The sequence below is a fragment of the Onychostoma macrolepis genome, chromosome 21, assembly GCF_012432095.1.
Source record: "Onychostoma macrolepis isolate SWU-2019 chromosome 21, ASM1243209v1, whole genome shotgun sequence".
Classification (NCBI taxonomy): Eukaryota; Metazoa; Chordata; class Actinopteri; order Cypriniformes; family Cyprinidae; genus Onychostoma; species Onychostoma macrolepis.
In genome coordinates, this window is record NC_081175.1 from 25,175,876 (window position 1) to 25,200,407 (window position 24,532).

At 36.9% G+C, this 24,532-nt stretch overlaps 1 protein-coding gene and 1 non-coding gene across 5 annotated transcripts in view; one reads left to right on the forward strand and one right to left on the reverse strand.

Moving 5' to 3' along the window:
* col5a1 (procollagen, type V, alpha 1) overlaps positions 1–23,624 on the reverse strand; it is a 96,591-nt gene extending 72,967 nt beyond the window's left edge. For 2 of the 4 annotated variants that reach the window (XM_058758909.1, XM_058758908.1), the window contains exon 1: positions 23,224–23,624. In XM_058758909.1, the coding sequence (XP_058614892.1) occupies positions 23,224–23,326 (103 nt within the window). In that variant the 5' untranslated portion in view covers positions 23,327–23,624. Of the gene's footprint in view, positions 1–20,597; positions 20,746–23,223 lie in introns of all 4 variants that reach the window. The other 2 variants (XM_058758911.1, XM_058758907.1) reach the window with 2 other exon arrangements.
* Positions 2,188–2,262, forward strand: trnaa-agc (transfer RNA alanine (anticodon AGC)). Its single transcript has one exon. It is a non-coding gene; the product is annotated as a tRNA-Ala (tRNA).
* Positions 23,625–24,532: the final 908 nt, after the last annotated feature.

The following is a 24,532-nucleotide window of genomic DNA, read 5'->3' on the forward strand; positions in this document are numbered from 1 at the left end:
TTATTTTATATAGTAATAAAATAAAATACAGTAAAATACATACTTGCATATATATATATATATATATATATATATATATATATAATATAACAAATAAATAATTAAATAAATAAATCTTTACCAGAAATCTAATTTTAAAAATATTTAATTAAAACTAATTTTAAACAAAAATTTCAGTACTGAATATATATTTCCATTCCAATAAGAAAATGTATATATTATATTATATTATATTATGAATTTTTTTGACTAACATTTTTCATATATTTTTACTTTTTTACATACATTTTTTACATACAATTTTTATTTACAAATATTTACAGTATGGACAGTAAAATTTAAGGTATCTATAAACAAATAAATACATTAAACATGAAAAAAAAACTTATGTGACAACAACTTCATGTCAGTATGCATGTTAAAACTAGTACGTTATAAATTGTACTGTATACTGTGCTGTATGCAATAATGCCCTAAAGTCATTATGCCCACAAAACCACAAACATGTCATCAGCAACCTAAAGCACCATCAGAACGAGCGACCACAGAACGACAAACCCAGCCAAGTGTTTCATGTGTTTAAAGGTCGGCTGACCATACGAACACTGGATACACGGTCTACAAAATCTCTCACACACACAACCTTTCCACTCTCTCTGGTGAAGATATGGAGTGCAGACCACACACAGTTCTGCTTTAAATGCACACACACACACACACACATACACTCATGCTAGTGTTTGTGTGTGTTAAGGTGATCAACTTGAGGAACAATTTCATTGTCTGCAAATCACCTCCAGCTGCAGCTTGTTAAAATCACTCGAGGAACACATACACACACACATCCCTGGTTATTATCTCAAGCAGGTCTTATTTACATGAAGACAGAGTGACAGGATGAGGCAGACAGACAGTGTTTATCACGAGCGCTCGCTGTGATTCTGATCAGGTCAGTCTGATTTAGTCTAAGAGAAGACAGCGCTGAGATGCTGCACAGCGTTTACATTTTTCCTTGAGGTATTTACATTAAAGTCCGTCTGTTCATTTCACTGCCACTCGCAAAGAGCGAATAAAAAGAATATCTGGATCTAAAATGAGCAACTTTAAAACTGAAGTGAGTCAGTTTTTATTATTAAGGCAACATGAAACCAAATTTGACCCTACTTACTTTTTAATACACATTTCTGGTCTAATTCTGAATGATTCAATAGTGGACATTGTTCCAAAGAAAATATTTGCTTTCATAATCTTTTATTAAAATGCAACAACTTTCTCATCCTCTGAAATTACTTTGGATAATGTTAATTTTATACATATACATACATTTATATTTATATTTATATTTATATTTATATTTATATTTATATTTATATTTATATTTATATGTATGTATGTGATCCTGGACCACAAAACCAGTCATAAGTAGAACAGGTATATTTGTAGCAATAGCCAACAATACATTGTATGGTCCAAAATTATCGATTTTTCTTTTATGCCAAAAATCATTAGGATATTAAGTAAAGATCATGTTCCATGAAGATATTTTGTAAATTTCCCACCGTAAATATATCAAAACTTCATTTTTGATTAGTAATACACATTGCTAAGGACTTAATTTGGACAAATTTAAAGGCGATTTTCTCAGTATTTAGATTTTTTGCATCACGGCCAAATATTGTCCTATCATAACAAACCTTTTTGGGTTTTTTTAATATCCTGTTAAACTCAAACATACTTCACACTACAGACTTTCTCTGACTAATTTTATTAAATAAAAATAAATAATACATTTTTGTTAATATTATAATATTGAAAAAATATCTTGTATACAGTATAAAATGTGTTATATTGTATAAAATAATACATAATAATAATATAAATATTACAAAAATATATAATTTTTGTAAAATAAAAATAAATAATTATAAATAATTTATTTATTGTTTATTTTAATTTTTGTTGTATTATGGCATTCCTGTAGCTAAAACTATAACGTACCATAAGTTGTATAAAAGTGTCTGCCAAATAAATAATGTAATTTAAATGAAAGTTATAATAAAGTGCTACTGAACTAACTATAAAATGCTCAGGATTGGCATAAAAGAAAACATAAAACACTGCACATTATGACTACAATAATAAACAATGCAGCTAATATAACTGGCAATATTACAAAATTAATTCACCGCTTTCCTGTAGCTCAAATAGTAGAGCGTGGCGCTAGCAACGCCAAGATCATGGGTTCGATTCCCAGGGAAAGCAAGAGCTGATAAAAATGTAAAAACTGTAACTTGAATGCAATGTAAGTCGCTTTGGATAAAAGCGTCTGATAAATGTAAATGTAATTCACATTCAACACATGGATTCAAAAAATATAGTAATACAGAGTAGATTTTGCTGTTTAATGTTGTTTCCAGATATAACCAAAGACTTCAGATCATTTTATTTTAGTGTGAATTAATTTGCAGAATTTGTAAATCAGACATCAAAACTCATGTAATTGACTTTGGCAAGCGTCAGATAATGTAATATCAACAGACAAGATCATGTAAACACATTTTACTAGTACACATCATCACGAACAGCAAACTATAATCAGAGATGCATGCATCTTTTAGGCGCACGTACTAAAATTACACAGCAACTGTGATAATTAAACTGATTACACTATATGCCATTCTTCCTAGTTTTCTGTCCTGCTGAGCTGTGATAAGCACCTGTGGAAACCCGGCATCAGAGATGCGAATCACCGAACCACGTTGAGGTTATCTGGTTAGCCAAAGCTATTCGCCGGTCCCTGTCAAAGTAGCAATGAGGTTTGCCAAAGTAAAACACACCGCTATGGTTTAACGCTAAAGGAATGTTTTAAGGCTTCCCCAAAATTAGCTGTTTTATATATATATATAGGTCTTAAAATGACACACTTTAACAGTTCAATGATAATGTGCTGTGTCAGTCAAAAAAATCTTAATTTAGATTTAGCAGATTACATTTTGTTATCATTTAGCCGTGGAAATGAATACCATGCCTGAACTTCACAGTCGCGGTAAAATTTGATGGTTTGATATCAATAAATGTGGTAATGGTTGGAAATATAAAGGTTTGTTGCACATATACTGAGACCAAATGCTTTGCTATAGTGTGTATATAACATACTATCTCTCATGTAAACACATGAGATGCTGCTTATATCAACATTTAGGGGGGAAAACATGAGTGTTTGCAGGCAGAGCTAATGTTTACCTCAGTAAGCAATAGCTACGGGTCAAACTCGCACAGAAGTATATATATATATTTTCTTAAGGATATTTAGTGGGAAAGCTGTAAATGGAGGCGATGTCGCAGCTGTTTTTCCACACAAGCACCGGCGTCCGCCAGCTCTAGACCCACAGCAGGGAATCAAGACCTGCAGACACACTGTGACCCAGTAACCCACTTACAGAAGCACAGCATTAAAAAATAGACAGAGAACTCCATTACACAGCACATTTATACCAACACTGGTTTTGTAGCACATTTTGCTGTATGCTTCTCTAAAAATGAAATATATTCATTATAGATGCAGTTTGAGTTCGGGAAGATTTTTAAATTATTTTGGAAATGTCTCTTATGCATCCTTGCTGAATAAAAGTATTAATTTATTTAAAAACATCTTCCTAAACCCCAAACGTTTGAACAGTAGTGTTCATTTATATATATATATATGTATGTATGTGTATGTGTGTGTGTGTGTGTGTGTGTGTGTGTGTGTGTGTGTTCTAATTGGAACCTTTATCTTTAAAATGGATTCTGATATTCTGAGTTCTGACTCTAATTCAATTGGATGTTCAAAGTTTTAAATTCTGTATTAATGCACCAAATTGCTGTTGTCTACAGATAGAAAAACAAACTATATTAGCTGGGGGGACAAATTATGCTGATCCTAATAAATTTCAGAATTTACTGAACATTGGTGCCTTTTATTGCTGTTCCCTTTTATTTTTATTGCTGCTGCTGCAATAAAAAAAAAAAAGCAATAATCCACTCAAAGCAGTGTGCTGCAATGATTTTACCACAGTTCAAGGGTTTCAGGTCTAAAAATGCCACTTACTATGGTAAAAAAAAAAATGACTGTAGCACACTGTCAAAAGTGACTTATTTTTTTAATTAATCAGAAATAGAATTGTGTGCATGGGTTGAGTTCTGTTGGTTAAGTCGACATTTTAGCTGTTCAGGTGGGTATGTGTGTCTAGTTACACCGTAATTGAATCTGATGTTTTACAGCTCAGGTTAGACGGAATCTATCAACATCCTGTAAAATGTTATGTTAAAATCACCCACACATACAGGACCTGCTCAGGTGAAGCACTCGGGTTCACCTTACAGTCACTCAGCAGGAGTGTTTAGTGTGTGTGTTTACCCTCTTAAAGACCTGTCCCAGAGGAACACAAACATCACCTGTTGAGATTTACTCCGTCACCGCAGTATTTCCCTCGGCAAACACCCTACAGACCACAGCTCAGGTGTGTGCAAACACTCCCATTCATAAAAGAGCACTTATTAGAAAGACCAATTCCTTTTCCTAAACATCAGCCACCACACACACACATTTCCTGAGATTATTATAATCAGACAAAAATGTCAGCAATTAAAATACACAGGAAATAAGCATAAGTCAAATGAATGTAATGACTAATCTCTTCATCTGTCTCAGCATTAAACGTGCTGGGCTTCATTGCCAACTTTTAATACATATTGACAGCAAAACAGATGCCACGCACACACACACAGTCCAAAACAGAAAAACACATCAAAACAACCAGATCCAAAACCGCATGGCATACAAAATACACACTGCTTCACACACACACACACATACACACCACCACCAACTCCTATTCTCAGAAATCTGACCCTATTTAGGAAAGCTGCCCGAGATATAAACGTTAAAATGAAAAGTCAGTGACTTGATGCTTTAAAATCTAAAAATAGTGATAAATTAACACGAAAGCACAAAAGTGATAAATTAACATTGGTTTGAAAAGAACTTTGGAAATTATGCACATATAATGTACCATAATAAAAAAAATAAAAATAAAAAACATCTCATTTGAACACTCCTAAAAGATCATAACAGGTCAAAACATGACTGTTTGATCACTTTATAAAAAGGCTTCTCAAAACCTCATTAAACCAAATCATACTGAATTAAAGAGCTTTACTGTAATGCTAATACTAGATCTGAATTTCCTGAAGGAAATAACTGTGCTTCCAAAGCAGCAAGAAAAATGTCAACGTTTTAGGCAAGTCTACATGTTTTAAGTTCGTATAAATGGAATTTGGTTTGTATACAGATAAATAGAGATTTAAAAAGACCTACCACAATTCTAAATGCAATAAAGAGGATATATATACTCACAGAAGAATATTGTTCAAATATTCTACTGTTCAAAAGTTTGTTTTTTCTTTAATGTTGATCACCAAAATATGTGTGATCAGAAACACAATAAAAACAGTAATATTTTGAAATATTATTGCAATTCCAAATAACTGATTTCTATTGTAATATGTTTGAAAATGTCATTTATTTCTGTGATCAAAGATGAATTTTCAGCATCATTACTCCAGTCTTCAGTGTCACATGATCCTTCAGAAATCAATCTAATATGCTGATTTGCTGCTCAAGAAACTTTATTATCAATGGTGAAAACAGCTGTGCTGCTTCATATTTTTGATTTGCATTTCTATTTCAAATAAGCAGCATTTATTTGAAAAATAAATCTTTTGAAACATAAATATCTCCACTGTCACTTTTGATCAGTTTAATTCACCCTTGCAGAATAAATTTAGTTACCCAAAATTTGAAACAGCAATGTATAAATGCTAATATCATATACAGTTATTATGCATTCTTTATATGTAGGCAATAAAGTTTACAAAAAAAAAAAAAAAAAATAGGATGCACATCTGAAGTTGAAATTATAGACAAAATGAAGTCTCTGTACCTTTGCAGTGTGTAATTTCTTTCCCACTAAACCTCTTTTGAGGTTGACCTCTCGCTGAGGACGGGTAATTAACGACGAACCCATCACACGATGCCAGGCCGGATCTCAGTCCCAGAATCAAACCAATGTTCAGTATTCAGCACAGAATGATGTTTGGTTTCATTGGCTCTGAGCTTCAGCTCTGCCAGGGTCACTGAGGTCATTCTGTTTAAAATGAATCATCATGACCTCCACTTGAGCATGATATGCACATTTTTTCAGTATGCATGCAGGGTTGGGAAACGGTTTGGATCTTCCTCACTGGATTTGGCAGAGTCCAGTTGTGTAGCTGCTCTTGAACACACAATCAGACACTAGCAAACACACACAGGAAGGTGAACGGAGGAGACACAGGAAGACAGTTGGCAAGACTAATTCTCTCTCTCTCGTTCTCTCTTTTCCCATCCTGAGACAGTGACCAGACTGACTTATTAGTTTTAATCACAAAACAACAGGAAATGGATGAGATAAGAGAACGACACACACATATTTATTTGCCAGACATAAAGTTTCAAAAATATTTTTCTGAAACGCTACTAAACTTAACCACTGTCACTAGAACCACTCATTGCACAGACAAAACAACCTAGCAACCAAATATGAACATGCTACACAAACCCTAGTTTACATATATATTTATCATCGTGCTTGTATTAATCAACATAAATAACAGAGCCAACTAGCACAAACACACAGTCATAGAAAAAGAGGAACAAGATTTAGTAGAACTCTTAATCCTAACACATGTACTCTGTGTGTGTAAGTGTGTGTGTGTGTGTGTGTGTGTGTGTGTGTGTGTGTGTGTGTGTGTGTGTGTGTGTGTGCGCGTGCGTGTGTCGCTCTCACACAGATAGCACAGTGTCTCTGTGAGATGGAAAAATTTACTCAACACAAGATCAGTGCTCTGAACACAAGCAAACTTTTTCATCTTGTCATTTTCGAACAAATATTTTCCTGACCAACATGAATTTTCCTGACCATTTCCATCTCAGTGTTGTACAGTAATGTAGTATAGATAGATAGATAGATGGATAAATAAAAAGATGTTTCTTGAACATCAAATCAGCATATTATAATGATTTCTGAAGGATCATGAGACACTGAAGAATGGAGTAATGATGCTGAAAATTCAGCTTCCTGCTTCAAAGGAATAAATTATATTTTAAAGAATATTTAAATAGAAAACAGTTGTTTTAAACTGTAATAATATTTCATAATACATATATTTTTATCAAATAAATGCTGCCTTGGTGAGCATATGATTTTTTCCCTCATAGAAACACATGACTCATCAGTGCACTATCACTGTTAACAAACTGCTAATAAAACTTTCTAACTAATAGGCTGTAAAGCTTTATGTAATAATTAAGAACTTTAGTTAACATTAAAGTTATTATAGAGTATTAACACTAATAGCCACAACTACTTTCCAAAAACATTTTCCACAATGCAACATTCTCACCCAGACCCAAAAGCACGAGTTGCTTCACAAAACTTCACCGTGCGTATCTAAAGCACATCTGGAGCGAGTGAAGCATCTGATGGTTACAGTGGTTCTGCGGAACGGATTCTGAACCGAGACGGGTTTGGAGTGTTCCAGGATGCCTAGAATGTTCCATATATCAGAAACATATGCTGCATTAAACTACAAACTCACATCACACCTTCACGATGGAGAAACCGCTCTCATACGCTGCTACTTCAGATAAATCCGTGAGAATCTGACTCTCAATCAGACCCTAAAAATCACTGATTGAAAGCACACACTGATGTCGCTGTTAATCGAGGCGCAGCTTTACAGTGGCATTTGACTCATTTCACATTTCAGTGGTTTGGAAGCATTTCAGGAAAATGTAAGATCTGTGAAGCAATGACTTCAGAGAGAGAGAGAGAGAGAAAGAGAGAGAGAGAGACTGCATACATGAGACAACAGTTTAAAGGCTGTTTCTGAAACACATCCCTCATCAAACACATTGTTTGGTTCAAAGCCAGAGTGTGTGTGTGTGTGTGTGTGTGTGTGCGCGTTTTTCTGACATATGAGGACACAAATTTGTATAATGACATTGAGGATTTTTTTTGAGAGAGAGTAAAAATGCACAGATTTCCTGAAAGGGGTAGGGTTAGGTGTAGGGTTGGTGTAGGGAAATAGAACATACAGGTTGTGCACTATAAAGAGCAGTACAAACATGTGTGCGTGTGTGTGTGTGTGTGTGTGTGTGTGTTTGGAGGGGCAGTGGTGCATCTGTTCAGGTTTTCTGAAGAAAACCTATTGTTATGTGGTTGCTCGGTGTTTTGAGTGTTTGTCAAGGTGTTGCTATGTGGTTGCTAGGTGTTCTGGGTGTTGCTATGCGATTGCAAGGGTGTTCTGGCCAGAGTGTTGCTATGTGGTTGCTAAGGTGTTCTGGGTGTTTGTCAGGGTGTTGCTATGTGTTTGCTAGGGTGTTCTGACCAGGGTTTTGCCATGTGGTTGCTAGGGTGTTCTGGCCAGGGTGTTGCTATCTGGTTGCTAGGGCGTTCGGGCCAGGGTGTTGTTATGTGGTTGCTAAGGTGTTCTGGGTGATGGTCAGGGTGTTACTATGTAGTTTCTAAGGTGTTATTGGTGTTGTCAGAGCGTTGCTATGTGGTTGCTATGGTGTACTTGGTGCTTGTCAGGGCGTTGCTATGTAGTTACTAAGGTGGTCTGGCCAGGGCGTTGCTATGTAGTTGCTACAGTGTTCTGGGTACCCGTCAGGGCGTTGCTATGTTGTTGTTAAGGTGTTCTGACCAGGGTGTTGCTATGTGGTGTTCTGAGTGTTTCCAGGGCATTGCTAAGCAGTTGCTAAAACATTTTGAGTGCTTGTCAGCAAATTGCTAAGTTGTTGGTTGTGTATTCTAGAGTAAAGTTGCTATGGTGTTCTGAATGCCTGTTATTGGTTGATATGCGGTATCTAAGGCATGGCTAGGTGGTTGCTAAGGTGTTCTGAATGATTGCTAAGATGTTCTGAATGGTTGAGATGGTATTGTATTGCTACCCTGAGAGTCTGTTAGGAGGCCTGTGCAGACAGTTTAATGATAGGACAATCTGAGTGATTGACAGCTCCTCATCCAACAGCAGCCAATCAAGCAGGAGGAGTGCCCTGTGGGTGCACGGATGGTGATGGCCTTCTATATTAAGACCTCACTTCTTCCACATGCAGGAGGTCACTGTCCACCAGTTGACCTTTGACCTGAATAGAGCTGTAATGAGAGGGAGGGCAGAGTTCAGAGGGCAAACAGATAAAAAGGCAGGTATTGGACCAGGTGCTTTGAGCTTCTTATGTGGCGTAAGTTTATTTCCTGTCCTTCGGCACACAATTAGACTTGTTTTATATATATGTCTCTCTCTCTCTCTTTCAGTGGGCTGTTTGAAGTACACCATAATGGTATGGTTTGGTGGTTTGGTTAGACTTTGTGGTGTTCATTGGTTTCCACTAACTAGAGCAACAATCAAGACCAACTGATTCAGCAAAAACCATTTCGTCTGTCGGCAACATTCGCACACACACACACAAACTTAGACACTTTTAATCAGATTTGATTGTCTAATAAAGTGAAAATAGCTTCTCTTTCAGCAAAGAGCATGTGTAAAGTTTTTCCGTGTTGAACAGCTCACGTTCACTGACTGAATGGCTGGCTGGCGTTCAGCATGTGCATTAGACACTGGAAACCATGACTCATGTGGTGCTGTACCACAACTAAATCACACACACAATTCATTTGCATCCAATTTCAAATGCACACTTAGAAGAAAGCAGCGTACATCCCTTACTGTGAAATCAAACACACATTTAGTACAAACAGACTCACCTTTCACACACACATTAAAAGCATAAAAGAATAATCAAAGTCAACTAGAACTTCATCCAAACCCATAAAAACCAGCTTCATGCTAAGATCAGAGTAAACAGATCTGAAGAAAACTCCAGCACAACAAAAATACTGAGATGGTACCACGGTACAAAGATTGTATCTGATGGAAATACTAGTGTTTTGACATAAATTATGTCATTGAATGATTACCATATATGATTGTAAACATGGTATTAGCATAGTACCTGTTCAAACAAATTAAGCATTACCATGGTATCATGTACAAAATTAAGGTAAATGTGCAAAAAAGCATGGTTAATCATGGTAAACATGGTAATTCCATAGTACTGTGTAAAAAAATGTAGTTATTATTAACAGGGTAACATGTACAAATATACGGTCTTGCCATGGTACATGTATATAAAGTTTTTACATATACATAGTATATGTAAAAACATACAATAATATTTCCATGGTGCTATGTACAGAAAATATGGTTTTACCAAGGTAAATGTGCAAAAGGCATGTTTTAATCATGGTACATGTAAAAGCACATGATTACCATGGTATTGTGTACAGAAAAAACAAGGTACAAGGATAACATCTACAAAAAATATGGTATGGTAAATGTCCAAAAAGCATGGTTTAATCATGGTACGTGTAAAAGCACATGATTACCATGGTATCCTGTACAAAAACAAGGTATTACCAGGATAAAATCTACAAAAAAATATGGTATTGCCATGGTATCATATACAAAAAAACAAGGTATTACCAGAATGGTGTGCACAAAAAGAATAGTATAACCGGAGTAACATACAAAAAATATTGTATTTCTTTGGCACCTCGTACAAAAAAATTGTTCATTTAACTCTAATATAATCACCTTTTATGTTTATATTCTGTTGCAGTTATTTCTGCACCGCAAAACCAAGATCATAAATGCTGAAAAATAATAAATCATAAAACAGCTCATCAAAAGACATCATCACAGTTTCATTAACATGACTTCAGTCATATGCAACACGACATATAGCATAGATTATTACAACTCTGGAACAAAAGCCTCTCTGTCCTGCACTCAAGCGTGAGTGAAGTGTGTGTGTAAGTGTGTGTGTTTAATTCTTTCTGGAGTGAGCTGAACGTTTCTGTGGTTTTTGTGGCCGGTTCATAATGTGCTACTGCAGAGAGACAGAGAGAGAGAGAGAGAGAGAGACTATTTTATATTCTCAGTATGAGGCCAGTGGAAGGAATGTCAGCTTTCCGCGCACCACTCCAGAATCCTAAAGTTCTTCTTGCATGTCTGGACCCGCAGGGTTCCCTAAACATCTCATGAATAACCCACGGAACATTACTAATCACTCATTACCCACTCCACGTATCGGTAACCCAGAAAAACCTGCAGGTATTGACAGAACACAAAACCGTTCATCTGCATTAACGTATTCCAGGTGTGCAGGGTCAGAAGGGAGCTGATGATGGCATTGTACTATTTTGTACTGGATGCATGGCACAAAATTGCTTGCTATAGTATTTGTGCATTTTATGTGCCTTTTACCGTCCTCATTAAGTGTTGCATTAAGTGACAAAATCACAGCCAATGGGAACATACTTGGTTAAAAAAAAAAAAAAAAAAAAAAATCTAATATTATAGTCTGAAAAATTAAATACAATTAAATTAAAGTAAATTTGAAATTAAATTAAATTAAAAGGGCACATACATAATGGTCATCCCTAGTAAAATCAAATCTGGTACATATGATGGTCATCATCTCTAACATGTAAAGTAAAGTAAAATAAAATATAAAATAAAATAATCTGGAAATGTGTGTTTGGTTGTTTGATATGTACAGTATAGGAACGCATTGTAAAAGACTCAAACACACACAGACACACGTGACCTTTAGCATACTGCTCAAATGAAGCATTACAGGACCAACTGCTGCCTTCAAGTGATTCCTCATCCACAGGATCATGAAAACCTTATGAAAGCTCAAAGAGGCTTTGAAAGCTCATGTGTACTGACCCTTACAAACATTTACCACAGCAGACATAGTTTCCACCAAAATACCATAATTACTACAGTTATTGTTTCTATAATTGTGGTAAATTGGTATTTGTGACTACTGTTATTATATATAAAAAAGAAAAGGCACAAAACAATAAACACTGTTTGAAAGAGATACCTAATCTTGCAATACGAATAGGACGGAAACCATGGTATTTTTGCAGAAACTATGCTTATCATCGTACATTTTAGTGAGCAAACAAAAAATTTGCCTAACTGTGGGTTGTTATTTGGACGAGTGATGCAGACATTTGATGTTTTGTAATGATGTGAACATCTGTGGCATTTCTGAGGCACATGAATGAAGGTTTTTCATCTGTTTGTCACACAAAAAGCCTCTTCTTTCCATGAGCTGGAGAGATACATCAACAGTCACTCACATAAAACCCAATAAAAGCTAGAGAGAGCTGTGTGTGTGTGTGTTGGTCATAAACCCCAGGCAATCCCATAATTCCTTGTTTCAGGGTCATGAATGTGGCATGTGAGATATTAGGGTTCTTACATGCCACAACAGAAGTCACCACACACACACATACACACAAAATACACAATCACACTCAAGGACAAGCATCTCAGTTAGACAGACGTTTATAGGGACAAAGTGACAGGAAGTCACAAATTTTTACTGGTGATTTGAGGTGATATGAGTGTCAGAACCATTTCAGAACTATTCTAAGCCTGTTTGATTCATACATCACTTTTATGATTTCTGTTATCAATTCCTATTTGCTACCTAAAAATATTTTTAATACATTTAGTTTAGAAAATTGGCAAATAGCATATTATAATTATATTATATTATATTATGTTTTTATTTTATATTAACATATATGTTATAACATCAATTTATATATATATAAAATAGTAAATTAATATTTAGTAATTAAAATATTTTTAATTCATTTATTTATTATGAATTAATTTATTATTTTTAGAATTTTTATATTAATTTACATTATATGCTTTATAGAGTAATTAAGGATGTTTTGATAATTCTCATGGGGGAAAAAAACAGATCATGATTTTTTGCAGTGTAAGTCATCTGGCAGGAACGCCACTCACTCACCGATCTTCAGCGATAAAATCTCATAATGCAAAACACTCCTTTCTTTCAGAACGTGTTAACAGAATGACAAATTCTTTTTGAGATTGTTTACAGTGGTAGAAAAACATTTCAAATACACTAAAGCAAAAACCTTGAAAAAAAGATGGACGTGTCCCACCCTCTCTTTCCATCTCACACATGCATAAACACACAAATAGACAGATATGCATGCATAAACCTACAAAAAAGTGGGTCAGGTCAGTGGGTCTGCATGGCAGAACCGCTTAAAGAGTATTTTGGAGAATTTGGAGCACGTTTTGCGACCCTCCATCTCACTCGATTCTGTGTGAGGCACGTGTATTTTTCTTCTGTCTTAATGAAACAGTATTTTATTCCTCTGCTGTTCCACAGTGAGGGGAGGCAAGAAAACATCTGGAAGACATTTTTCCTTTTTTCCCCAATCTTTTTTCCCTCTTTTTCTCTGGGATCAGCAGACAGCACAATAACGGCTATAGCTTCCAGATGTGAGAACACAAACTCCCGCTCTCACTGCTCGAATCCCAAATGCCAAGAAATAAAAGAAAACCAGTGATGCTGGTCCATCTGTGGCTTTTCGCTGCAAAAACACACATATCCCATGATGCTCTGGGGTGCTCTAGTCATACTGACACTGAGTTAGCGGCTCTAGCACAGGTATGTAGGGAATGTTATTCTGGAGGAAGTGTGTGCACATGTGTGAGCTTCATGACAGCCCAGGGGAACCTCAGGCTGTCGGTGGGGTGCCAGACACACACACACACACACAGACACACACACACACACACACAGAGACCCCCCTCAATTAATCACAAAAAAGCCTTAGCAAAGCCCAAACATGGCGTCCGTTTAAAAGCTCTGTGAAAGAGTCCATTCATACAGAACAGAGCAGACAGAAATACAATACTCAAAAACATCAACTCTGAAACTCTGGGAACCAAAGATCTAAACACACACACATGCACGCATGCATGGCAGACAACAATGTGTGTGTGTGTGTGTGTGTGTGTGTGTGTGTGCGTGTGTGTGTGAGCAGCAGGGGTGGTAGGCTGTATCAAGACCAGGTGTAAACTGAAACCCTGTCCATCCAACATGATCCTAATGCAACTAGACTGACTTCATAAAGAAAACGTGAGCAGAATGCAGAACTCACCACTGCGGTGCTATGAGGTTGCCAAGGTGCTCTGAGAACTTTTAGAGTGTTGCTAGGGTGAGAACTTTCTAGGGTGTTCTGTTTCATTACTAAGGTGTTGTTATGCAGTGAAAATGTTGCTATGGGGTTTCTTGGGTGTTCTCTTTCGTTACTAGGAGTTCGCTATGCAATGAGAATGTTGCTATGGGGTTTCTAGTGTGTTCTATTTCGTTATTAAGGTGTTGCTATGCAGTGATAATGTTGCTATGGGGTTTCTATTGTATTTCATGTGGTTACTAGGGAGTTGATATGCAGTGAGAATGTTGCTATGAAGATGCTAAGGTGTTCTAAGAGGTTTTAGAATGTTGCTATGTGGTTTCTAGGGAGTTGCTATGCATTTTCTGAGTTGTTCTGAGAGGTTTTAGAATGTTGCTACAGAGGTTCTTTGGTGTTCTATATGGTTGCTATGCAGTTGCTAAGCTGTTCTGAGAGGTTTTTAGCATGTGACCCACGCACAAGTCTCTATATTCTGGTCTACAGATATGGCTCTGGTCCGTCAAAGTCTATGGGATTTTTTCGACCATTTTTTCATCTGAAAAAATTGAACAATAGCATTAATTTAATTTCAATTCATTTTAATTCAAAGTCATGAACAGTGATAAGTTACATGCAAAAACGTAATACTTAGGGTTAGTGTTTAAATCATTAACCCTACATCTACTACTGCTCAAAAAGTTGGGATGACTAAGATTTTTTAAAGAAAGTAATACTTTTATTCATAAAATGCTGCATTCAATTAAAGAACGTAAAGACGTTTATAATGTTACACGCTTTAAGTATTCCACTTTTCATGTCAAAACAGTTTGAAATGGATCTCTGTCTCTGTCTGCACTTAAAGTGATGTGTTTTCCAGATACTGTGTCTCGGGGTGGAGCACTGTAAATCTCTAGGGTGGTCATAATCTGAAGGTCACCACCCACAGTATGCCACCTTTAACCTCTGACCCCGTGACCTCATCTCCTGTAGGTCTGCTGTCAATAACTACTATAACTCACCTCCTTTCCTCAATCACTCATTTTTTTCACTTTCCTCTGCCATTTTTGTCTGAAACAGGCACATACACGCACAGTCCTGAACACTTCTCAACCTGCTTTCACACTAGAAGATTCATTTTAGCAATTCAGACAATTCGATTCAGTAAACTGGTTCAGAATATGATTCACTAATTCATTTGACTCATCACTCAAAATATTTTTTAAATATATTATTTTTCTGCTGTAGATTTTGCAAATATCCCATAGTTTTGTGAATCTGAACTGAATCACTACAGTAAAAGTTGTTATAATTTTTATTTTTATAATACATAATATTATAGTTTATGTTTTTATTCATGTTGTAAATAACTTATTTATCTCAATTGCAGTTTAATTTTAAAATCTCATTTGCTCTCTTGTCTTCAGTGTGTTTGATAAATATAATGGAGTCCAATAACTCCAGTGAACTTTATGTGTTTTTGAACCCAGCAGACATGTGGGTCAGGGTTTGGTCCTTGCGTCTGAAAGAGGCAATATCTGGTTTTTATAATGTGTGAACTGAGACCTTGAAGGTTTCACCAACTATCACCCTCCCAAATGCGGCTTTAGATTGAAGGGAGACTTGAAACGCTTGCAATCATAAAACAATGTGACTCTAAAACACACACTATAAAGTCCAAACCACACAAACCAAGAGGGAAAAAAAACGTACTTCTACATTTGGCCACAAAAACAGCACTGTCTAATACAGTACAAAACGTACAACATTTCTGTCCTGTGATCCCAGATCTGGACCTCCTACACGCTGAAGGCTAGTGCAGGGTCGAGGTCTGGTCTGGTCTTACGTAACACACCCAAAATCATAACTGCTGCCACGGTAACTACTGCTGACATGGTTATTCACATACTTCTACTAACTTTAAAAAAGTACATACTGTGCTTTCAAAGGAAAAGCTCATGCTTTTAAGTATGAAGCAAGCCAGCACAGCATACACACTACATTGTCATAAAAGTATGTATTGATACAAGTTTGCAAAGACTCCATCTATGCATTATGCATGCTTATGACTTGGAATGCACTAATCCTAATATTGAATGGATAGTATTGGAAAAGAAGCATATATGCAGCATCAAAATTCTATTTTCAACACTGAGATGCACTAATATAATTTGCATGCTATAAAAAACATTGGGCCTCATTCATGAAACACGAGCAGAATGAATTTTTGTGTAAATCGTTATAAAAAAGCTGTTCTGACGTCAATTTTCGGATTCATGAAAATGTTTGTTTTTTCAAAATGTTAGTTGGTACGAAAGAAATGTACACCTGCTCCCTACCATGTGTAAATGGTGCGTAAAGCGTTCTGTGTTCTTTTTGGCAAACTGATGACACTTGAATTTTGATGCACTGCCATCATAATAGGTCCGTGTCAGTTGCGTTCATTCGTTTTTTTTAATTTAAAATTGAAAACAGAAACATGAGAAAACGGCACCATTTTCGTTTATCGTTTTTTTTTATATTCAGGGGTAGAAAATGGATAACCAGCTTGAATGTTTGATTTCCACGTGTGGGCGGAAATGAAACGCCCCTTTTCACTGATTGGTCAAGCAACGATCAATACTGGGGCAGCGCCTAGACAGGGCTTACTTCTGTGTAGGCATAGATTCTATATGGCAAATATTAGGTGTTTATTGCAGAAATATGTATGTACCTCAGATCTGCAGGCACATTACCCTTTTAGTCTATTTCTTTGGCGCACTGCACATTTTATTTAGCTGTCCAGTTATCAAAATCTGTGTGGCAAAGCTGCGTGACATTTACATTATAGTGAAGCACAGATCAGCATCGATTTTAGTGTGAATATAAAGCTATCTAACCGTTTTTATTATTATTTATTTTTTTTTCATAGAGAAGTTTATATTATACTGTCATTATCCAACGGCATGTTACACATACTATTTTTATAGAAAAGGGCATTTTTCTAACTTTATAAAATATGTCTGTCACCTTTAATATTAAATTCCTGAATTTAATCAATATTTGAAAAATATTACATTATAGGTGTTACCAATTAAATCGGTACCAACCAAAGCCATCTTTGCACTGTGGCACAGAAGCTGCATCTTAAGTTGAATTTAGATGTTTTTACACAATTAATGCTGCTCAGACGGCAGTAAATGCATTAACACAGCAATTGCACTATGGAATGAGATTAATGTTTTAAACAAAAACATTTTGAATAGCCTACAGAAATATGAAATGAGTGACAAAATGAAACAATTGGATACTTGAATTATGAAGTTTACATCACCAGTAGGTGGCGGCAAGTCATTGTGTTGATGAATGAGTCATAGAGTCATTAATTCAACCGATTCGTTCAAAATGCTGATTTGTTCAGGAGCAAAGCAAATGGGTCATTGAACCACTCACTCAAACAATTCATTCAAAGACTCAGATTCATTCAAGATTGAAACGCCTGTGTTTTAAGTCAAATAAAGCACACTGTGTTGTGTCTAAAATGAAATCAATTTATACTCATTATTAATGAAACTGTAATGTCTAAAATAAAAGTTAAGACTGCTGTGTATTCACACTAAAATCAATACTGGTCTGCGCTTCACTATAATGTAAATGCATTCATCCCGTGTTATCCAGTGCGTAACGCAGCCTTGCCACATAGATTTTGATAACTGGACAGCTAAATAAAATGTGCAGTGCGCCAAAGAAATAGACTAAAAGGCTAATGTGGCTGCAGATCCGAGGTACATACATATTTCTGCAATAAGCACCTAATACTTGCCATATATAATCTATGCCTACACAGAAGTAAACTATGTCCATTTGTTAGTCTGGTTGTTTGATGAGAGAGAGACCAAATGCAGGAGTTGCAATAAATGCTTTAAGAGCGGAGGACTCTTATTCTGTTGCACAAAACTGAAGACAACACGATAACGGCACCGTTTCATTTTTGCTTGACCAATCAGTGAAAAGGAGCGTTTAATTCCCTCCCACACGTGGAAATCGAACATTCAAGCTGTTTATCCATTTTCTACCCCTGAAAAATTAAAAAGGAAAAATTAAGGCGAATTCTTTTCATGTTTTTGATAAAACGAAAAATGAAAATGGTGCCGTTTTCTCATGTTTCTGTTTTCAATATTAAATAAAAAAACGAATGAACGGACCATAATATTTTACAAGGTCGTTTGCTCAGTGTTTTTATTTTTTATTTTTCTTTCTTTTTATTTTTTTTTGTAGCTGAAAGTTGATAAACTGTTTAGCTTTAGGTAAACGCAGCTCTTGTCACTGTCACTTTTTACCCAGCCGACCAATCAATGGAGGAGGGGTGGGACAAATACTACACCAACCAATCATCCTACTTGCACAACAACTGAACAACAATAGAGAAGTTAATATTGCTAGTTACTGCATTTTTATATTCAGTAATATTCTTCAAAATACTAGTAATACGTTACTGCCGTGGATATTCCACATCATAGCAACCAAAGTGTCTCAGCTGGAAAAACGTTGTACCACCAAAGCGTTCTCAAGCGCCACCAGCTGGTCGTTTTAAGAAGAGCTCCTGACATTTTTCAGCTGGCTAAAAACTCTTTGGTGGACACACATTATTGAATATTTATTGTTAGGCATATGGCCTATTAGTCTTTTTTGCATTTATGCAATATACTAGAGCCAAAACTGAGAAAGCAGACCAGAATATTCCACTGCGTTCCTGGACACACAATTTGCGTAGCGGTAATCATGGGCGGGGATTATGCTAATTGTGAATGAGCGTGCACGAGCGCCCTATTTACTAATGATTGGAGTTCATTAACATACACATGTTTAACTATCAAATCGGAAGTTTACAAAGCATTTGTGAATCCGGAGGACAGTTTTCGGGAAGGTTCGTTTTACTCAGAATTTGCTCCTATATTTACGAATGTTTCATGAATGAGGCCCCTTGTGTGTGAACTGATGCACACTTCAAAATTTTGTCAACACTGATAAAATAGACACTATGCAAAACGAGACATACTTCAAAAACCCACTGTAAATTTTACACCACCCATGCATTCATATTCATCTTTTTGAGAGGTGCACTCATCTTAATATTGCATGTTATGTAAGATAGATAGCATGTGAACAGATGCATACCTGCATACTATGTTATCTAGTCATTATATTGACATAGTATGCCTTAATCTGGCACACTACTTAATATGGAGAGCATGAGACTGATGCATACTTATAAAGTCCATTGTAAATACTATGCAATTCAGTCACTTTTGACATACTATGATATTAGATGCAAAAAAAAAAAGCCAGTCACTACTGACATATTATTTCCAGCATACTATGATTGAGGAAGTTTACTCTTAATCTTGCATTCAATTTAATATGGAGAGCATGAGACTGATGCATACTTAGAAAATCCATTGTAAATACTATGCAATTCAGTCACTTTTGACATACTATGATATTAGATGCACTAATCTTAATATTGCATGCTATATAAGAGAGATAGTATGTGAACAGTTCCATACTTGCATACTATGCCAGCCAGTCACTATTGACATACTATTTTCTGCATACTATGATTTAGGACGTTAACTCTTAACCATGCATACTATTTAATATGAAGTGCATGAAACTCATGCATACTTAGAAAATCCATCTTAAATAATATGCCATTCAGCCAGGAGTGATTTGGAGTGTACTAATCTTAATCGTGCACACTAGTTAGTATGCAAAAGGGGATTCTGGGAGTTCGATTAGGCGGGGAACCCTTCATCCTCTTCCTGTTGGAACTAGACTGGTACCTTTTAATAGCCAAAGGGAGACACTGCTTGTTCTGTTAATGGGATCCATGGAGCCAAAGGCAACACAAACCTGATTTCTCCACAATGTTACTATTACTCTCTACAATTCTCACTGAATCAAACTCTGAATGAAGAATCAGGATGGCTGAAACAGACAGCTTGCTCTCATTACAAAAGAAACATTTTTGAAAGGCTCCAAGGGTGTGAAAGTTTGGCTCCAAACGTTCCAGAGTTTCTCCTCTCATGGTTTTAAGGGTCTGCAGAACACAACAACAAGAGTAACCAAAACCAGAGACAACACACGTGGGCAATAAACAATCGTTACAACATGCCATTTGTTAAAAAGTATTAGTTTACTCTCAAAAGTGAAGCACACACCCAGCAGGCTGAATGAGCGAGGCCGGTCCACTGAGAGTGTTCGTAAAACACTCATAAAACAGCACTAGTGTGAGTAATAAAGCAGAATAGCCCTGCACAGGAAGTGCAGCAGCATCCCCATCAGCCATTTTTGACTTTACAAGCTTCTGTCTACTGTGACGTAACAGCGCCGCTGTATCCCACAATGCACTGCTAGTCCCACCATAAACTCAGCATGTCATTCTGTACCTACAGATGCCATTCGGTTAGTCCCGCCCACTGCATGATATCACTGTCAGACCACATGTCGTGGAAGCAGTGAGTGTTGCTGTGCATTCCTGCCAGTCTGGCTGCGGATCAAGTCCACCATCTTTTCTGCATTGCCCTGCTACACGTGTGCTCTAAATAAAATTGGAAGCATACATACAGAAATTAAGTGCGCTACATAGGGATCAAAGCTGTATTTAGAACACAGCCCAAAGCATGCTATATTGTGAAGCAAACTAAACAACTAATAAATTTCAGTCTGATGTGACTCTAATGAGCGTGTTTCTATCGAAAAGTATTCAACAGATGCTCAGTGACAGATGTTCTTAATATATAAAACAATCAATCAAGTCGATGAATCACTCCAATTAATTCAGCCTTGACTCATGCAAGCAAAAGTGATTAAGTTGAGTGATTTAACAGTTACGATCGACTCTTAAACTGGCTGAAAATTAATGGCTCTCAAGTGCAGCAAAAAAACACTTTTGGCTGTTAAAACAAGTTTTCACACCATTTGACCAATGAATTTCCATGGTTTTCCCAGATGTTCATGATTATGTTTATAAAAATCAATTTGTGTTAAATATTTCAGAGCTTAACATAACTAGAATTTTTTTTATTTCTATGACTTTTCCAGGTCTGTTTTAAGATTCCAGGTTTTCCATGACCCAATAAGATTCTTGAGTAGCTATAAGTTTCTATGGAGATTAAAAACCTCTTGGCGTTTCATTATATGGTCTTTAGATCAATGTTGTGCTTTCTGGGTTCTTTAAATAAATAGAGAATATATGATCAGATTATAAAACTCTTTTTTATTTTTAAGAGTGCATCTGCTAAGATTTGGTATCATTGCCAAACTAATTCTCTATTAAATACTATAAGACAGCATGTTCTTGAAAAGTTCCTGGACCAAAATGTTCTCAATAATTCCATCACTATAATGAGCAGCCAAGCGGCCATGACCAGACACGAAGCTAATCACACATGCGGAGCAGAATTTCCAACCCCCCTCCCTCTATCCCTCCCCCTCTAGCCTGAAGAAAGCGAGAGAGAGAGAGAGAGAGAGAGAAGGGTACTCCCTGGGACAGGCTGGAGAAATGAGGAGGATGAGAATGAGAGATCATATCCTGTCTGCTTTGGCTCCGTCGTTACTGTACAAACCACAGATTCACGTTCACAACTAATAAACTCCACACTATCAAATCTGAGTGTGATACACAGATCTTCGTCATGAAGTGACACTAAAAACAGTTGTCAAACAACTGAAGCAACCATAGAAAGTTGGCTCTTATCTGCTAAAATTTTTTTTACACATTTTTATGCATATTGCACGCATGATTTTAAAAAAATCTTGGGTTTTTACTAATGGTATATTGCAGATGAGATCAGAATGTATGTGATGCATGGAGTTGCTCTCTACAATAACTGTTTTACATAGTCTCCTGGGTAATTCCTTCTATAAGTGGCTTACAAGATAATTGCGAGCTTCACCTCGAGCATCTCTGATCTACTAGAGAAGACACCCGGCGACTCCACCCTGACCCACTGATGTTCTTCATTACAGATCATCCACCAGGAGCCAAGACTTAAGACTTAATGAGCATTTATTTACATTTATATCCGTTTTTTGCTAAACAGAGAGCCAGAGTGATGCATTTGTTTTATGAGCCTATATGGAAAAACATAAAACTTCTCTCTGTGTCTCTCTCTCTCTTTCTCTCCTGGTGTGTTTCTCATCCTGCATATTTTTCCAATTACGTTCAGCAGTCAGCGCGCCTACTGGAGGAAAACTACTTTCTGCCAGATCCCCTAAAAGCATGTGAAACATCTTCCAAAAAGTCTACAAACCCGATCTAGGTTGCGTGGTTTATGTTCACACAACACACATAGTCTGAAACCAACAGCGGTCCTGATGTCATACAACCCTAAAGATAAAGGTTCCTCGAAGTCTTTGAGATTCGGCAAAGAAGCATTTTGGCTGTATAGAGTTTAGGTTCTTCAGATTCTGGATTCTGGTGAAGCATCAGTAAAGAATGGTTCTTCTCCTGTGACACTGATTCTAACTGTAAAGTTTAAAAGTTTTGAATCTCTATTTCTAGAAAACTAGACCATCTACGCTGCTTTACAGATGCCAAAACCAATACCATGAAGTGAAGAACCTATAATGCAACATCAAGAACCCTAAACATTTGCAAAAAAAAACACTGAGGAACCTTTTTTAGGTTTGCGTATGAAATCCTGGAGTCCAGATTTCTTCTATGACGGCTTTATTTACTAATTTGCATAAGAATAGTGAGTGTTACACCAACTGGGAGCAGCGTAAACGAGTTGCATGCCACAATAGGTGATGCATCACGATCTCCTCACGCAGCTGTTGCATTGCACGGGAAAACGTCCCTGATTCCGTTATTCGCCGCTGCTCTAATGTTTCCCTGCAAAAACGGAACTCCGGACGTCCCTAGTTGAAAAGTCCCACTCTAGCTCCCCTACCATCCCCTCCTGCGGTCATTGCAGTCCGGGGACAGCGGACTGACCGTGGAGAAGCGCAGCCCCTGGTGAGCGCGGCCCTCGGCACAAAGTAACAGTTTGGGAAGAGCTGATTCGCCGCTTACCTGCGCTGACTCGTGAGGTGACAAACATCAGGAATACTAGGAGTACACACAGCCGCACCTCCTTAAACCTCCGCTTTACTTTCCATCTGATAGGTGTATCCATGACCACCTGCGCCCGTCCTGACGCGAAGAGTTCGGTTATATTATTATGACAACTGCTTAAAATCAGGACAGAAGCAGTAACCCAACAGTCCCGGAGAGAGAGAGCGCGAGAGCTCAAAGCCTCTCATGCAGCCATACGTTAATAAAGTCCTGCGGGAACATTCAGTGGATGGATAGATGGATGGATGGGGCACCTCTCTCCCTTCTTTTCCCTTCTGTTCTTTCCTTCCCTTCAGTGCGCTGCAGTGATGCCCCCGTCACTGAAACTTCGTGGAGCCAAAGTGGGAAAAAACTTAATTCACACGGGCTGTCAGTCAAGCTGCGAGCGGCCAATCGGAGAGCAGCACCGACAATGCGTGGCTTCTGATTGGCTGGTGTTGAGGGTAGGCGGGAAGTTTACAGTGTGGGACTTAATTTTCTCTCTCTCTTTTTTGTCTGCAAGAATTGAGTCCATTGCAGTCTGTCTTTTAGTATTTTTGACTCATCTAATTTGATGGGTGTAGCAGCAGAAAACCTTTAGGGCAATTATCCAGTTAAAGGACCCTTGTTAATATAGCCTAAATAAATAATACAGAAAAAATGTTCTTTATGTGTCTGGCATCAAAAAGGCCTTGTAATACTAAAAACACATGGAAAACTGAACATATATAACTTAAAATGGATTTTGCATCATCCATAAGGGGTTTATTTTTTACAATAATTATCATCTGATTGCTTGCAACATGCCCTCTTACTAAAATAAATGAGTAAATGCACCTGAAATACTGATTAGATATACCTATATTCCTTGTAACTGAATCACCATTGTTTATGAAATACATAAAGAAACCTGGTTTGTCTTACCTTGCCTTGTGAACTGTTCTAGTATAGGAACAGTGCTGTGAATGGGAGCCCAGGGTTATTCCAAGTTGTTCCTAAAATTAAAGTTTGCAGACTATTTTAGGGCTGAAACGATTCAGGAGCTCCTGGCATATGCGACAGCTGGAGCGCACAAGGCCACAAGGGTGATGACCTTTCGACACGGGTCCGAATGTACAGAGGGGAAGGGAATCCTGTTCAGGTTACATGTAAAACAAAATGAAACCACTTACTTCCCTTTTAAATCAATCAATCAATTAATCAAGTTTTAAATAAATGCATAAATATAATTTAAAAGTAGATCAAAGAGGTGCAATATTATGACAAACTCAGTTGCAGTCTTGTATAA